Raw genomic sequence first — 17,854 nt, 5'->3', positions numbered from 1 at the left:
CTAGTTGTAGGTGAACCGGAAGTGGTGTTCGTCCACTTCTACCCCGCTGATCCAAGTGCGGGGGAGGAGTAGGTCGTTGTGGCTATAATGATGTCCTTGAGTAAGGCATCATTATCTTAGTATGTCTTTTCCGTAATCGAGCTCCGTGAGAGCATATAAATGTAATAAACTTTAAGTTTCTATTTAATATGACTTTCATGAGCCCAAGGCTTATAATGAAAGTTAGTTTGAACCCTCCTATATCGAACCTGTATTGAACTTTGGTAATGTAAAATTGCTCTTGTGGTTCATCGGCACTGTGTATGCGATTGTATAACGGTACGTGAGCTTAATTCTGGGCATGTGGCAAACACGTACCGGGACTACCGGATTTGCGATCGTTTTAGGTGAATTGTGTTGATGAAGTGCCTCTAAGATGTGGATTAAGACGTGGCGTATCGAGAGACGGGCACGTGTTAACTCTCATCTTAATGGATTAATCAATAATTTTTACCTAAACTGAGTGCAAATTGGACGGTTCTCACATCATACATCTATACTCAGAGTCAAACATAGCTCATAGTACATCTAGATAGGTCCACATATCAATCTACTAATTCAGGGTTGTGTGCATGAGATTATCTTTTGAACAAGAGAACTCTTCTTTCTCTCTTCCACATGGATAGAAAAACCCGTGTGGCTAAGAACTAGCTGACTCACCTTATTTGGAGGAGGTCTGCAGGAAATATTGAGCCAAAAACGTTAGATACATTGGTTTTTTTTCTTCTGAGGAGTAGACTTGGCAGAAGCTGTAGACTACTTTTGCAGAACATCATCTCACCTGTAGAATGAGAACAGCAGAGGTCACCTCTTTCATGTGGACTCTGGGTGCGGTACTGCAGTCTGCTGATGATCATTCGTCGAAACGGACATCACTCATGGTGATCGTGTCGTGCGAGGGACCAATTGAACTACTTGCGTTTCAGGGTTTTTTTTCCCGACAGGTGAGATTAAACCGCCGCCCTCCGGTTCTGGTAAACCGGTCCGATTTGACCGGTTACCAGTAAAAACCGGCTAAATTCAAATTTCAAATAAAAAACCACAGTTCAACCGGTTTCCACCGGTTAGCCGACTGGTTAGGTCGGTAAACCGGTCCGGTTTGAGTAGAAACTAGGGAGTTGAACAAAAAACCGACAAAAAACCCACTTTAGTTCAAAATTTGAATGTTTGTATAATATGTTTTAGCTTAAATGAATCCTTCAATCCTCTTTTGTACTACTTTTATATTAATACAATGTATAGCATGTTTTACATTGTATTTGTATACTTTTGTATGCACGCTTTTTTGTTTAACTTCAAATGTCCGCAAAGTATACTAAATAAACGAATATTTTAAAAAATTTAACACCATTAGATTCGTCGCAACTTGAAGTATTTTTAGATTTTTTTTGGAAATTTTTCATTTTTTTTGAATTTAAATTTGAATTTTGAATTTGGACCGGTTTGAAACCGGCTGGTACCGGAACTGGTCTGGACATGTTACACCGGCAACCGCGGACCGGTTAAAAAAACCTTGCTTGCGTCACGGTTGGTCCTCTCCGGAGTCATTCCATTTCCATCCTGTCACGCTCGTCTCGTACATTCCATTGTGTGGTTGCCAAAGTTTGGCACGTTGGCCTGTCCTGACGCCTGAGGAGCGAGGCAGGAAAGCCTCGGCGGCTCGGCCCCTCCAAAGTCTGAACCGAGGCAGGTTCAGCCGGCCGATGATGCATCTCTGTTGACCCAATTAATAATTCTCTCGGCTCCGGGTAACCGTGTGGGCCCTCTGCCGCCCGTGTCCTGAAGCCAGTTGACGAGGCGTTGACCTGAGCTACTCAGACGAGTGGCGTTAGGGGTGTTTTCGAATAGGGATTTAAAAAAAAGTACCAGACAATTTAGTATTTAGAAGTATTAAATAAATATTAATTATAAAACTACCTGTAGAACCTTGGGGCTAAACTGCGATACGAATCTAATGAAGTATCTTAATCTATGATTAGCGAATGTTTACTGTAGCATCATTATAGCAAATTATGAATTAATTAGGCTCATTAGATTTGTCTCGCGAAAAAACACTCAGCTGTCAAAAAACATTTATAAATAGATTTTATTTAATACTATAAAATATTAAGATTCTTTTTGATGTGATAGGGACTTATGAAAAAAATTTGGAACCAAGCAATGCCTTATAGTTGGCTGCCAGGTGCCGGGCCTCTGGATTTCAAGCGTCCGTTCAACACTTGTTCTTTGACTGAAACAGAATGGGGTCACTACCGGCGCTTGGTCGTCCATGTGCGCATCGTACGATTCTCTTCCTTGATAGATTGCCGTCGTTGTCTCACTCCCTCGCCAGCGCGCCGTCGTCGTCTAGTCCAGTCACGCCATGCGGTTGGTCACGCGCAGCAGCGGTAGAACTCCCTGGCATTTTGCGAGGTCAGGTCGGCCGGACGAGACGAAGATGCAAGGAAACTGACGGCGTCGTGATCCTCGAGGGAGACTGCTGATGACGAATGGGCGTTACCCTAATGTCATGTACGGCGGCTTCTTGGTCTTGTGTTTTTCTTTCTTTTTCCACAGAAATAATCTATCGCTCTCCGATCTGATCGGTAAGAGACAACTCTAGCTAGAAAAAAGGGTCCAACCACGAACTACCGGTTTTTGTCGGGGGTAATTGGTTGGAGGGAATGAGAGCTTAGAGATGAGAGCTTAAAATTCTCCTATTTGTTTGCTGCGAGTGAGAATTTCAGTGGAATAGAGAAAGTCAGTCAGTACACACATACACGCACGCACGCACACACGCTTGTATAGAGGGTCAACTCCCACCAAGGATTTTCCAGTGGAGGAATGGTATAATTGGATGGTAATTGTGTTTTTGTGCAAGATCGACTCATCACAACCGTTCATCTTGACTTATGATACAACTTCCCTATCCCAATTCCATGAACCAACACAAAAGCTAAATTTTTTTTGTCTTGAACCTCTCATCTCGTCTCTCATCGCCGGCCAAACAAAGAGGTTGGGACTGAGAGTCCAACTCCCACATAAATTCTCTCTCTCAACTCCCATCATACCTCTCATACATTTTCTTCTCTTTCATCAATGCAGAGCTTTGGCAGCACGACTTTCCGATTGCGACTGCTATCAATCAGCAGGTGCCGATCTACCGCTACTTGAAAGATGAAATATGTTAGAAAAAGAGGGCGGATGCACGTGATACCCTTCGGGCCTCTGTAATACTGATGTGCCCATCGCTTCTTCGCCTATTGGGCCGCGTGTTTAATTATTTACATGTAAAAATTTTGCATTGAAATCTTACTAATTTGAAGTACTAAATAAAATCTATTTATAAATTTTTTTGCATAGATGGGTTGTAAATCGCGAGACGAATCTAATGATACTAATTAATCTATAATTAATCTATAATTAGCGGATTGTTACTGTAGCATCACTGTTGCAAATCATAGATTAAGTAGGCTCATTAGATTTACAGCCCATACATACAAAAAAATTTGTAAATATACTTTATCTAGTACTCCATGCATGTGTCCCAATATTCGATGTGATGTTTTTTTTGTGTTTACCAGTTTACGGGTAAAGATTGGGCCTTGATTGCTTTGCTACGGTTGTTTCGAGGACCTCCCTCGGTGCCGTTGAGTTTTAGTTAGCTCTTCTAAAGAAATTGCATTATTCTAATGCGATGTGCTGCGTATTTGAGGGAAAAAAAAGAATTCCGCCGTTGAGATTAGAAATTGTACTATTCTAAAGAAATTGTATCATTCTAATGCTGAGTAAAAGTGCAGAGACTAGAGACGGCGTCCTCGACCTCTTGTACGTCAAGGTCAACCCTTGAGCGATCCGGAAGATTCCGATCCAGTGCATCTTTTTTCTTAAATTCTAAGTATTTTTTTCTTGAATTCTAAGTATGTTTCCTATTTCTTGTTAGCTCATGGATGATCGTCGTTTATCTAATTGACTGCCTACATATCTATCCATGTGGCCATATGTACAAGAGATAACTATCCCATTCCCGTGATGTCACCAAATGCTGACGTCTGCGTCTTGAAGGCGTCCCCCTCACTGCACCGTGGCAGCTTCCCTGTTCCCTCATATAAGGCTATCCGCACTCGTCGTTCTCTAAATTCACTCTCTAAAGAGAATATTCTATCATGGTCATCGAAATTCTCTTCTCTATCCTCGTTTCTCCCGCACTCGTTATACTTTATATCTCATACTCTATATTCTAGTCATCAATATTTTTTACTCAAATCTACTTTACCCATCTCTTCTATAGGGGCTGACGGGTGGGACCACCTTCCAACCCCTATCTCCTCCTACCATCCTCCCCACCTCCCCTCTCACCCCCCCCCCCCCCCCCCGCGCCTGCCCGACCGGCCGACCGCCCCTCTCCCGTCACGCCGCCGCCTCCTCCCTGTGCCACGACCTCCGCACGCTAGCGTCGCCCGCAGCCAGTCCGACGGGTCCCTGTGTCGTCGTCCCTGCACGCCGTCTGAGGAGAGAGGAAAAGGGTGGGCCGCGGAGGCCGGCGAGTGAGCATGGGCGGCCACGGAGGAGCAGGGGCCCTGGCGGCGGGCCTTGCGGAGGTGAAGGAGCAGCCCTCACGCCTCGATGCGGAGCTTCCGGCGGCTGCGACGAACGTGCGCGGCCATGGCGGAGCCCGTGTCGTCCTCCCCCTTCTCCCTCCCCTCCCTGGCCGGCGGCCATGGAGGAGCCCGCGACGCTCCTCGCCCGAGCTCCGCCCGCTCGAGCACCGGCCGCCGCGCCTCTCCCTCTCCCGTCGGCGGAGCTCGCCGGCGCCGGCGGCCGCTCGCGCCTCCCCATCCCCATCCCCTCGCGGCCGCCTCCTCCTCATCTTCGGCCGCGCTCGGCGCGCGGGGGGCGGACGCCCGTCCCTGCCCCTGCCCCCGGCGGCGGGGCTGCTCGGCCCGGGGCGGGCCTGCGTGGCGAGGCGGGGCTGCTTGGCTCAGTGCGGACGCGCGAGGCGAGGTGGAGGTGCGGCGAGGCAGAGGCCTAGGCACGAGCGGGTCTCCGGCGGCGGCCATCTCCAACCCCAGCAGGAGCAGCTCGCGGCCATGGCGCCGAGGTGGAGGTGCCGCCCGGCGAGGTGGCTGCGGTGTGGCGTGGCGAGGCGGAGGCGCGACAGCCGGGCCTTGAGCTCCCCTTAGCTCTCTGCTCTGTCCCAAGCCCGACGGCCGGGCACGACGACGACGGCTGCGGCGCGGCCATGGAGCTCGCGGCCTCCCAGCTCCACCTTCCCCTCTCCCTCTCTCTTCAATCTCCATCCATGGCTGCCGTGGCTCGAGCTCGAGTTCCCGGCCTCGGCACGCGCACGGGACGGCAGCCGCGGCGAGCACGCGGCGGACGGCGAGGAGGCGCACGGCGGTCCCATGGGGCCTCGGCGGGCGGCAAGCTCGGCGGGCCTCGACGGCCTCGGCGGAGCTCCACTTGCGACGGTAGTCGCGGACCTCGGCGTCACGCCGAGCAGGGCTGGGCAGCGGAGCGCGCAGCGGGGACGTGGCGGAGCTGGACCCCCGGTGCGGACGTCGGCGGTCATGTACGGCGGCAGGCGCGGACGTCAGCGGGCGCGGACGGTGGCGCTGCAGTGGACCCCGCGCCACGCTGTCTTGTAAAGAGTGAACGGGGAGGGCGCTGGATTTGGCGATGCGGGAGTGAATCTGGATGATACCGCGTGCTTTCCAGTACCCCGCTGCAGGGAATTTTTTCTGTATCCGGTGCGCCATGTTGTTTACAGTTGCTTTTACAGACGCCGGTGCGCCATGTTGTTTACAGTTGCTTTTACGCCAATGCTTTGCTTTTCTGTCGCCGGCATTCTAAATTAAAATCTCTAAACGTGCTTCAAAGTGCAAGGAAGAAACTATCTTTTTTCTAGTGAGGTTTCTACTGCAATTGCAAAATGAAGATATCTCGAGCATTTGAAATGAATGGTGGCCTCTTGAATTTTTTTTTGATAAAACAGGAGGGGTAATTCCCCTACTGATTATATATTAAAAAAGGGACAGTACAGTACATCAGTTCAAGAAAACAAAGAAAATAAAAAAGATTACACAAGGTCTAGCCATTGAGACATAGAATGGTGGCCTCTTGATCACCTGGATTGGAACTTGGAAGAAACATGATCCAAACCTTCAAAATTTTGCTTCAGTTCAAACCTGTGCAAGATGCTCAAACATCCCGGAGCAATCCCCCCTAGACCTGGGCAAACGTCGGGTCGGGTCGGGTTCGGGTCGGGTCAAGGCCGGGTCACGGGTCGCATAGGACGGCCCGCGCCCGACCCGTACCTATCACCGGGTCGGGTCGGGTCGGCCCGTGCACCCTGCGCGAGCGTGTCGGGTCGGGTTTTTTTCGGGTTGGGTCGGGTTTTTTGGCCTTTGGGTCGGGTTTTTCGGGTTGGGTCGGGTTTTGAGTCAAAAATCACGGCCCGTGCCCGGCCCGTTGATTGTTGCGGGTCAAAAAATACGGCCCGCGCCCACCCGCCACGTAGCTCGGGTCGGGTCGGGTCGGGTTTTTTTCGGGCGGGTTGGGTCGGGTTGTTCGGGTCGGGTGACCCATGCCCAGGTCTAATCCCCCCGTCCAACGAGGTCAAAGCTAGACCCTTGATAAACTCTGTCCATCCCGAAACCAGCGACCGATCGAAAACGGACGCTCCGCTTGAGCAGCTCCACCTTTCGTTCCAAAATTTCCAATCCACCCCTGAGAAACTCCCGTGGCCCCACCGCGGGCCCCACCAGAGCCGCCCCCCGGCGTCCACGTCAGCACCACCGGAACGTCACAGGCGCCGCAACTGCAGCTGAAGCCCCATCATTAAACCCGCTCTCGCAGGAACCCGCCCGGCCCGGCCGTCGCTTGCTTCCCCGCAGCTCCCGCCGCCGCCGCAGGAGCAGCAGCTCAGTTGACCTGACCCCGCCAGCCACCACCACCACCTCCTCCTCCGGCGCCGCCGTTCCTGCAACCCGCCGCGCGCGGATGGATGAAGGTTCAGCCTCGCCGGCCTCGGTGGCCGGCGGGGGCGGGGGGCCCCGGCCCCAGGTCGCGGTGGCCGTGCGAGGGGACGGCCGCGGCAGCCGCCGAGCCGCGCGGTGGGCGGCCGCCACCATGGTCCCCGCCGGCGGCCGCCTCGCGCTCGTCCACGTCATCCCGCCCGTCTCCTTCGTCCCGTCTCCATGTAAGCAACTCCCTCCCCCCGGGCCACTTCTATTCCCATTTCGGTTTTGGAATCGGCGGCGAGCTGACGGCGATGTGTCCGTCTCCCCTTCCCTCGGCGCGGCGAAGCGGGGGAGAGGGTGCCCGTGGAGAAGATGGAGCCGGAGGTGGTGGAGATGTACGCGCAGGACCGCCGGGCGCGCGCGCAGGAGGTCTTCCTCCCCTTCCGCCGCCTCTGCGCCCGCAGAGCCGTTAGTCCTCCTCGCGCTCCCCTTCCTCCTCGCCGGCGGCGCGCCCGCGCAGCCATTAAATTTCAAACCCCCCGCCGCCGCTTCTATTGATCGGCGGTCTCGCTGCTGTACGAACTCCGTCTGATCGATCCATGGGTTCGTGCCTTGTGAATCGCGGACCGCGCAGGTGGAGACGGTGGTTCTGGAAGGGGACAGCGTCGCGGAGGCGCTGGCAAGCTACGCGGCGGAGTCCGGCATCCGCAGCCTCGTGCTCGGGAACGCCTCCCTCACCTGGCTCCGGAGGTGAGGATTTTTAAATTCTGAGAACCTTTTTGCTTCCCACTCGTACAGAACGTGGCTACGATTTCACTTTTGAGGATTGTTGGTACCCGATTGGCCTTTTGCGGAAATGAGAAATAGAGGACACAGGACAGGGACCGGAAATGAGTCCTGAGATGTGCCCCGTTCTATCCCCCTAACCAATTTGGGTTGTGGATGAATGAACATATTTTTTTTTTGTGCAAACTGAACCTCTATTTCACCTGTTTCTGTTTATGTTTTCCACGGAATAGGATACGATTAACTTTACCTCCGAAAGTGTATCTCATTCAAGAGATCAGGGTCTAACTTTGTTAATTCTTTTCTGGAGTCTAAAGACTAGATCGAGTTTGCTTTTGAGAACACAAAGGCCAAAAGCGATGTGATAGGGATCAGGGAGATTGTCACCTGTGTAGCCTTTTGAGAACACAAAGGCCACCAGTGTAGCCTTTTGGCTGGAACTTAAAGAGGAAAGCAAACTGGCTAGGGAGCAAAAAAAGGAGAATACCTTTTGAGATAGCGAGATGTGACTACGCATTTGCCTGGTAAAAATATGATAGGTGCATGCATGTACATTGTGATTGGTCTTCTAACTTTTATTAAGACCAAACCTCTTTTAAGCTTGTTTATTATGTTTTTTTAACATAATATGATACAGCTAACCTATTGTGCCTTGGCAAGAGTAACAGCAGCAGGGATGGTACCCATTGATGCTGCGTGCTCGTAATGTACTAGTACAACTGATCCGTGCTTTTCATCCCAATTGAGCAGTTGGTGGAGAATTTCTAGTTGACTACCTTTGTGAATGACATAGACAAAGGGTCCATTTGGCATATTTTACCACAAAAGGCTCAGTTATGCTCTTGTTCAAGGGTTGGAATCAGCTCAAAAAATGATTTTGCCACCTTGCATCATAATTAACATACCTCTGTTGTATATTTTTCATTCCTGCAAAGGCTACCTTGCTCAGTTCTCATAAAGTATTCTCGCTGATAAAATAGTGGATGTATCTTACAAGTTCTATGATGAGCAGCTGGTTTATTTTTTCTATTGTACTTTTTGGTGCAATCAGTATGTGTCTCAACTGCCAAATCTGTTTGGTGGATCTAGTTTGTTGCTTGTGGTATCCTACTAGACTCTTTCTCAGTACTGTGTCCATTAGCTGTTCATTAAGTTGTACCAACTGCTGTCAAATTGAAAAGCTTGAAGCTATCTACTCGGTTTCCAGTTTAAACCCTTTAAACCCCTAACTATGTTAATATCGTATATTACTACAAAGGAGAAGCATTTCCATGTTTGTTGGTTGTACCTGATATCAACTCTAAATGCATAATAAGAAGGGGGGGGGATCATACTTTGTCTGTTTATATTCTGAATTTTTCCACATTGATATCTGGCCAATTGCTGATAAATGGTGCTACTATTCCTTTTTCAGGATGCTACGGCTCCGAGATGTGCCTTTTATGGTTTTGAAAACTGTGCCAAGTTCATGCAATGTATTTGTTGTGTCCCGGCGCAGAGTAACAATAAAATTTGCAAATCTGGCTCGTACGAGCAGTATGTGTCGACCAATTTGCTTTCTTTCAATACTTTGTCTTTGCTACATTTTGTACTGATATCCTATTGTCTTGAACATACATTTCTTTACAGAGTCAAACAATGTAAGGATTCAGTCAATAAGTCATAAAGGATTCAGTCAAATACAGAAGGACTGGTTGCAGGATAAACAGTCATTTAATAATCTGGTTGATGATGGAATACTGAAATATTCTGGAAATTCTAGATCAGACTCGCAATCTCAAGTCTGCAGTTCTCTTAGCACTTCTTCGAATGCTGTTAAAAGTTCAGAAAATCAAAGAAGAGGTCTCTTAGGAAGCTTAGGTCGAAAGACACCAAGAAGAGAAGGGAACAAAGATATTGATGCTATAGGCCAATGGAAGGAAGTTTGTTATGTTGCCTTAAGCTCAGTCGAAGAGGTCAGAGATGTTTTTCCAGCCTTGATGATATTCTGATTTCTGAATAATGCTCGCTTCCATACGAAGTCTACAATATTGCAACGCTGACGTTGTTTTCTGGCTTAACTTGCAGTCTCAACCTGTAGACGAAGTAGCAACACTGAGAAAGGAGTTGAAAGATACTTTGATGATGTACGACAGAGCTTGTGAGAATCTCGTCCATGCTAAGGAAAAGGTTAGCAATTTGAGAGAGAACACCATTTGGCTTGGAAACATGAGCTGTTTGTCGATTCGCTACAACACATGAAAACATTCTTATTTACATTTCAAATATCATCTTTTTTAAAAGGTTGATAATATTCTCATGAATAGGTTGCTATCATCTGTACATTGGTCTTTCATTTACAATTTCACCCCTTTGGTGTAAGGTTTTTACATTTTGTCTCTTTTGATCTCTGATGTTTCAGATTCAGATACTTTCTGGTGAGTGCCGTGAAGATGTGAATAAGGTGCAAGACGCACTACAAAGAGAGGAAGAGTTGAAACAGGCTGTTGCAGATGAGAAAACGAAACATTTACAAGCAATTGGAGCAATTGAGATGGCAAAAGAATCATTTGCTCACGAGGCCTATTCCAAACACAAGGCTGAATTTGTAGCTAACATGGTGTCTACTGAGAAGGTTAAGGTTGTGGATGCTCTTTTGTCAACAGGCAAAAGTTGCAGGCGGTATTCAAGACATGAAATAGAGCTTGCCACAGATTACTTTTCTGATGCAAAGAAGATTGGTGAGGGAGGCTATGGGAATGTATACAGGTGTACCCTTGATCACACTGAAGTAGCTGTCAAGGTTATTCAACAAGATTCTAGTGACAAGATCGATGAATTTTTAAGAGAGGTACATTTATCTATGTTTTTGTAATTTTCTCGTAGTACAGTAATTACTTTTTCAGTTATTGAAACTTCAGGTGGTGATCTTTCCACACCTTTTCTTATATTTTACATTTCTTCAATTTCAATCTATTGTCCACACCCCATAATCACAAAGGGAAAATAATTACATAATATATATTTTGAATGAAGGGCTCATTACAATGATCGTTTGTGTGATATCATTCAGGTGGAGATTCTTAGCAAACTTCACCATCCCAACTTGGTTTTACTGCTTGGTTTTTGTCCTGAAATCGGATGCCTTGTGTATGAATATATGGAGAATGGGAGTCTAGAAGACCAACTTATCAACAATAAGGGGCAACCACTCCATTGGTTTCTGCGATTCCAAATTATTTTTGACGTATCTTGTGGGCTTGCTTTCTTGCATGGAACAAAACCAGAACCTATCGTCCATCGTGACCTAAAGCCTGGAAATATCTTGCTGGACAAGAATTATGTAAGCAAAATTGGTGACGTTGGTTTCGCTAAGCTTATATCAGACCTCGTTCCCGAAGGACTTACAGAGTACAGAGACACTGTCATCGCCGGCACATTGTTTTACATGGACCCTGAGTACCAATTAACAGGAACAGTGCGGCCAAAATCAGATCTTTTTGCATTGGGGATCATCATTCTTCAACTACTAACCGGCAAACGTCCACATGGGCTGGTATGCAGCATAGAAGAGGCGATTGAAAAGGGGGCTTTGCCTGATGTTCTTGACAAGTCTCAAACTGATTGGCCAATTGCTGAGGCAGAGATGCTGGCAAAACTTGGGTTGCGGTGTACAGCCTTAAAATGCAGGGACAGACCCAATCTTGAGTCGGAGGTGCTTCCAGAGCTGGAAAATATCCTAAGCAGGGTAACTGCTTCTCTGAAGCTTGAAAACATTGTCGCGCCAAGCCACTTCATCTGCCCTATATTGCAGGTAAAAAAATAGTTCCATACTTCACTGCACAGTAGCATTTCTTGCTGTAGATAAACAGGGGAGTTCTGAACTTTTTGTGCAGGAGGTGATGGAAGATCCTTACGTTGCTGCTGATGGCCACACCTATGAGCACAGGGCAATTGAAGCTTGGCTCAAGAAACACAAGGTATCCCCGGTCACCAATCAGAGGCTTCCACATCTATCCATAATTCCCAACCATTCGTTGCATGCGGCGATTCAGCAATGGAAATCGCGGACATCTTTCTGAAGTCATGAGATGACTAGTGTTTTTGTGTCTATATTTAATTTGATTGATCATTATGCCTTTTGAGTTCAGCTGTAAATAAATAGCAGATAGATGTATAACGTACTAGTGGTAAAGGTTAGTGTTGTAGGAATAAGTTGTTTTTCTGGCTTGAGATTGGCGAGTGGGTATAGCCTAAACTGGCTTCCTGTTACTGAAAGATTTTAAAAAAAATTATTAGACTCAATTTTGGCTAGATGCTATATGGTCTGGTAGGTATCTTCTGGAAGATTTTTTTGCCAGAAGAATATTTGTCAGAAGGTACCCTTTCTTATCTCTTGGGAGGGCCATTTACCATGTTGTGCGTGATTTATTTGAGATCAAATAACATGGTGAAATGCCAGTACTGCAATGTATTCACTGCACATCAATGTCTGAACGTGCCATCCAGAAGACAGAAATGTATGCTTTGTACAGAACATCGAAGGAATAATATGTAGAACAAGGACTGATGAAGTCCAACATGAATTTCTAACACCATTGTTCGCGATGTTGGTGAAACCACTGTGGAAGCACCTTATTAAATTCAATTGAATGTATGAAAATGGGCTGCTCTTGGAGACAAATGGCAAGATTACTGAATCACTATGAAAATGAGCTGCTTCTCAGGGCTTGTACTTTGTATGAGGAAGAGGCGAGCAGTAGCTCCTACTTCTTTCGGAACAGGTAGTGCGCAACCATCCATTCATCACCATTGTTGTATGCAAAAAGTTCAGCGACAGCGATGAAGAATGTTCGCCAATATGCCATCCATTTGGTAGTTGATTCCTTCCCGTAAGTTTTCTCAAAGATGGGCCTAATGGAAGTGATGCTCCGGTCCATACGTTTCAGCCACTCCTCGCTGCAGAAGTTCTTAGGTTAATTAATACATACAGTATGCTGGATTTATTTTCAGCACTAATTTAGGCCCCGTTTGGAGCTTCTCGACTTAAATTAGTTCGCTATTTAGAAGTTACTACTAATTAGGAGGGTCAAATATGAGCTAATTATGGAACTAATTGTATAAGTCATGTCTAATTGACGAGTAGAACTCGTTGGCACTAATTAGTCCATAATTAGCCTATGTGATGCTACAGTATATATAAGCTAACCATGGGTAATTGGTACCAATAGATTCCTACTCACCAATTTAGCTATGTCTTGTGCAATTAATCTATGTTTAAGCTTCTAATTAGCTCCTAAATATCTAACTAATTTTTAGTCCAAAGGCTCCAAACCGTATAAAGTAGACAGTACTTTGGTTTACATTGGTAGTGAAGTGCAAAAAAAAAAAGAAACTCCACTCACAAGATCAAGATTGAAATGTAAGTTGCATCACAGAAGTTACTACTAGAACATTCAAAATCGAATGCATGCTTATTGTGGGTAGATACTTTCAACTTTGGGAAGGATATACCTAGTTCTAGCATAATGTGTGCCACTGACAAGCCAATGATTGACCACAGATACATCTTCCTGCACCAATATATAGTCAGTAAATATCAATGTTCATATGCTGATCAGAGTCGGTAAATATAGTCATTCATGCAAAATTTGATCAGTAGCCGATCATTCTTCATGTTTGATGAACTGGGTATGAGAAGTACAGTAAATAGGGAAATAGATAGTGGTTAGAAATCACCTGAAAGTAGAGTAGAAGGTTTGCCGATGGCATTGTTCCTCCAGTGAAGAAATACCTTGTGATCCAATCATCATCATTCTTATCCTGTTGAAATTATGAAAGTGATGATGATTGATGATTCGCATGACAGCTACGTATAAATGCCCAAATAACACCAATAACTTTAAAAAGAGGTGAACTTATTTCATTCTTGAGTAACTAGATATTTCTGCGCGCTCTACCTCCCACAACACTGGTGAGGATTAGCAGTTATAGATTTTAGTATTTTACAGTTTACACTAGGAAATTCCTATATTATGTTACTTTCAGTAAGGATAAGACGCCAAAAACTTGAGTTCACTTGGACTGTATTTGCTATTAATGTTCGAAGTGTGACGCGCATCAGCAGACATAAATTACATGCCTACATGCACCAGACAAATACAAATACATATAAAAGGTAATTAAGCCATATAATTAGTGGCAGAACGATCCATGTAAAAGGCAAGCCGTTTCAGATGAAGCCAATACCAAATGACCAAAAAAAATGCAGGATCATAAGTGCACCTCAAAATGATATGGAAATGTCTTGTGGCAGAAGTGGTGAACAAATAATAAGCTGTCCTCTTTCATCCACTTGGATATCTTCTTAAGAAGTGATTTGTAGTTTTTCATGTGCTACATAACAGGACATGAGACCATGTCAAACATTCATTTGCTTCGTGAATATTAAAAAAAACACAGCAATAGAACAAATTGAATTATACCTCAAACATCTCTATGGATATGATCCTGTCAAAAGAACGCTCCATCTCAAACTTGCTGATATCTGCTACAATTATCTCAACATTTGACAGCTCATTTTCCCTGAACAGAATTGCAAAGTATTGGAGGCAGGGAAACATAAATTATTTGGACAAATGGTGGTGCAAGATCTGTCGTCGGCGTACTGAGGAAACCAAGATGCACGCCAAACATAAATTCTGTTAAAATTAATCAGAGAAAATATGGTGAAACATGTCACTAATTAAACAGCTCATGTTACTGAAACTTCACTAGCTCAAATAACTTCAAATTAACCAAATGATTTTTTTCTTAATATAATGATGCGCAGTTCTCCTGCGCGTTCGAGAAAAAAAAAAGACTAATGGCCATTTAGAAGGGTTATTATGTGGAGCATAACTAAGTTTGCAGTACACATAGAGCTAATGGACTCAGCAAATAAACCACCCGAGCACTGCCACCGTTAGCATGCACTTACCTACATTGCTCGTCTATAAAAGCTTTTTGTGTGGTAGAGTTGCATATCCCAGTCACGCTGCAGTTCTTATATTTCTTCGCAATGTGAAGTGAAAAGGACCCCCATCCACATCCGACATCAAGGATGCTCTGTCCATCCTGCACTTTCGCCCTCTCGCAGTACAGTTCCAACATTGCAACCTCAGCATCTTCCAGAGTGCTGGACTCGTTAGGGAAGTAGCAGGAACTGAAAAAAAAATCAAGGTACCAGTATGAACTAATTAATACTAAATTATATTACAAGGTTCATGGCCATTAACCTATATATGAATGTCATTGACTAATTGGCAAGCCGTATGAGCAGAGCAGCATGAATTGGGTGCAGTACGAACCTGTATTTGAGATTCCTTCCGAGAACGAGCTTGAAAAATGTGGTTGGCAGCTCGTAGTGCTGAGCTTTAGCTTTGTCGGTTTCAATCGCAATGGGCATCTCTTGGAGAGCTGCATTATTTCATAGAGGAATAAAAGCTTTTTTTTTAAAGCTATACAAAGGAATAAAAGTTGCTTGCGAGGCACCAAATTAACCGAGCTAGCAACTGATCGATGCACTGACTCACAGTGGACGAAGTGGAGGAGCTGCTGCAGCTGCAGCGGCGCGGAGGGGAGGTAGCCCTGGCGGAGGCGCCGCGCGAGCAGCAGCCGCGTGAGGCGCCGGGTGACCGCGTCCGGGATGAGGTTGCGCTCCAGCGCCGCCAGCGCCGACCGCGCCGCCACCCCGTAGGTCCGCTCCGCCGCGGACGCCGCCACCATTGTCGCCGACGACCGTCGTCGTGCTCGCGCCGCCGGTGCTGGAGGACGAAGGAGGAAGAGGCTTCGCGTGGCGGCCTCCGGCTGGGGGGGTCGGTCAGGCAGGCTACTACCATAGTACCATATCGCCACCGAATATGGGCGCGGTTCCTGTGAACGTAAAATGGGCCACGTTTGCTCTGTTGATCGCAAAGAGAGAAAAAAACGAAAAAAAAAAGGAGTCCCACGGCACGGCAGCACTTCTTGTCCTTTTCAGAAAACAGTTTGCTAGTGTAGATTGTAGAAGGACAGCGACTTCACGGCAACATTTGTCGTGGCGCACGTCACGGTACATTTATTTTTTTTGTTCAACGGTTAAGAAAATTGAGTTACAAGAATAAAAAAGGGTTAATTGCTAGTGTGATTTTTTTTCGTGGCGCGCATCGTGGCAGGAGCTAAATGTTTGAGAGATTTATGGCCTGGAGAGTAGGCTAGGGCTCAATCTTGTTTCTCTATTTTCGGCTTAGGTTTTTGTTTTGTTCTTACTCTTCTATATTAATACAAAAACGGCAAAACTCTTGCCGATTCTTTTCCAAAAAAAAAGAGTTAATTGATTTTCCTATCAAACTTGCTAGGGAAATCGTCCGAAAAAGCGTGAATTATCTTTTCTTTTGAAGTAAATAACAGGAGCACTGCTATATCGTTTAATAGAGGAAGCAAGCGGAGTTTAGTACAGGTTTATTACATGAAGAGACAAACAAACTCGAACAACACAAAAGCTAGACTTAACATAGAAACTAAAAAGGCTCCTCATCTCCTCTTGCTCTCTTCCGAAGAGCGATCTCCTTGATTTCCAGCAGCACCTATGGCGGAGTCATCAATAGATGATCAAACACTTGGCGATTTCTTGCTTTCCAGATGTTCCAAGCAGTATAAATGAGGGTTGCCGCCTTGGATCTCCTGTTTTCCTTGGATAGTCCAGCAAGGGAAGTGTTCCACCAATCCTCCAAGCTCAAATCTGCACTAGGCTGCACAAAAAGTTCACCAGACCATAAGCTAACTCGATGCCAGAAGTCTCTTGCAAAATTACAATGCAAAATTAGGTGAGTTGCTGCCTCAGGTTCTTGATCACAGAGCGCACAAGTGGCCAGTTCCTGGCCATGAGCTTATCTGCTGTAAGAATTTTTTATTGCACAAGTAGCCAAACAAAGAATTTATGTTTCTCTTCAGGTTTTGCGGGTTCGGAGATGATTTCTCATCCACAGTTTTCGGGTTCAGGGCCCTGAAACTTATCGGGTTTGATTTCAGATTTGATTTTTCACCCGTGGATACCCAATAGATAACCGTTTGGAGTAAAACCTCATATTTATAGTATACTTAGTAATAATTTTGTTTACTTAGACTATTAAATTTATTCTAAGTTGACTTAGAAAACTATTTACTATTTATTGTATCTTGTTTATACATGTAAATGTTATATATCATGTATGCGTTTATAAGAAGTACTTATTGCACTTATTATGCTGCCATACAAAAGCGGGTTTTGGGTATCCAATCGGATTTTGGGTATCCGCGGGTTTCGGTTTTGGGCATGGATTGTCACTCGAATCGGTGTTCGGGTCGGGTTTGGATTTTAAGTTTGGGTTTTAGTTTTGGGTACCCAAACACTCCACCCGACCCAAACCTGACCCGTTGCTATCCTTAGCTCCTATGTTAACCTTACCTGGAAAAAAAAGAGCAAGGAGCTAACCGTGAAAACTTAATAAGTTTCAAATGTTCATAAACGTAGCTCTATCGGCATAAAATTTTCTCTCTTGCCAAACACACCAGTTTAAACTGACTGCTATGTATGGTTTACGCGTGTCATTTGTAGATAGTTTAGAATTAGTATTGTTTAGGTTATTAAGCCTATTACTAATAAGTGCACATATTGATCCTACATCATGGTTGATGTGATTTGTCCTTTAAATCCACCGCATCTAATTTTTTGGGTTGGACTGCCACCGGTAGCACCTTGCTAAAGTTTTAGCCAAAAAAACAAACAACATTTCGCTACTACAAAATAGTGGCTTGAGGAAAGAAAAAAAATAATGCAAACATAACAAGGACAACAAAATTTTGCTGCTGTATTGCACCTCACACACACCTTGTTTTTTTCTAAAACAAAAAAGGAAACTACAATGATATCAATGGAAAAATAAAGTGCAACAAACATGGCAAAAAATGAATACCCCTAATGCTTTGACTGTCTTGCCACTACATTTCATAGACACAATTAATTAGAAAGAAAAATCACACACATAATTAAATAGAAAAAATAAACAAACTTGAAAATACAAAAGGTCACAACTTCATCCGCTGATTTG

The 17,854-nt window shown here is 45.5% G+C and overlaps 2 protein-coding genes across 2 annotated transcripts; one reads left to right on the top strand and one right to left on the bottom strand.

Moving 5' to 3' along the window:
- The first annotated feature begins 6,897 nt into the window (after window positions 1-6,897).
- LOC120703740 (U-box domain-containing protein 34-like) lies at window positions 6,898-12,219 on the top strand. Its single transcript, XM_039987901.1, has 9 exons — window positions 6,898-7,219; window positions 7,327-7,448; window positions 7,615-7,730; window positions 9,181-9,302; window positions 9,396-9,721; window positions 9,834-9,935; window positions 10,168-10,596; window positions 10,819-11,559; window positions 11,642-12,219. The coding sequence occupies exons 1-9, from the start codon at window positions 7,021-7,023 to the stop codon at window positions 11,825-11,827; spliced, it is 2,343 nt and encodes a 780-aa protein (XP_039843835.1). The 5' UTR covers window positions 6,898-7,020; the 3' UTR covers window positions 11,828-12,219.
- LOC120703741 ((S)-coclaurine N-methyltransferase-like) lies at window positions 12,194-15,688 on the bottom strand. The gene is made up of 8 exons (XM_039987902.1): window positions 15,320-15,688; window positions 15,095-15,203; window positions 14,725-14,949; window positions 14,231-14,330; window positions 14,031-14,141; window positions 13,485-13,568; window positions 13,260-13,318; window positions 12,194-12,704 (listed from the first exon to the last, which is right to left on the bottom strand). The coding sequence occupies exons 1-8, from the start codon at window positions 15,510-15,512 to the stop codon at window positions 12,512-12,514; spliced, it is 1,074 nt and encodes a 357-aa protein (XP_039843836.1). The 5' UTR covers window positions 15,513-15,688; the 3' UTR covers window positions 12,194-12,511.
- Between the last annotated feature and the right edge of the window lie 2,166 nt (window positions 15,689-17,854).

Source organism: Panicum virgatum, chromosome 4K (genome assembly GCF_016808335.1).
Source record: "Panicum virgatum strain AP13 chromosome 4K, P.virgatum_v5, whole genome shotgun sequence".
NCBI lineage: Eukaryota > Viridiplantae > Streptophyta > Magnoliopsida > Poales > Poaceae > Panicum > Panicum virgatum.
The sequence above is the reverse complement of the archived record's forward strand: the minus strand, read 5'-3'. Positions and strand labels throughout refer to the sequence as shown.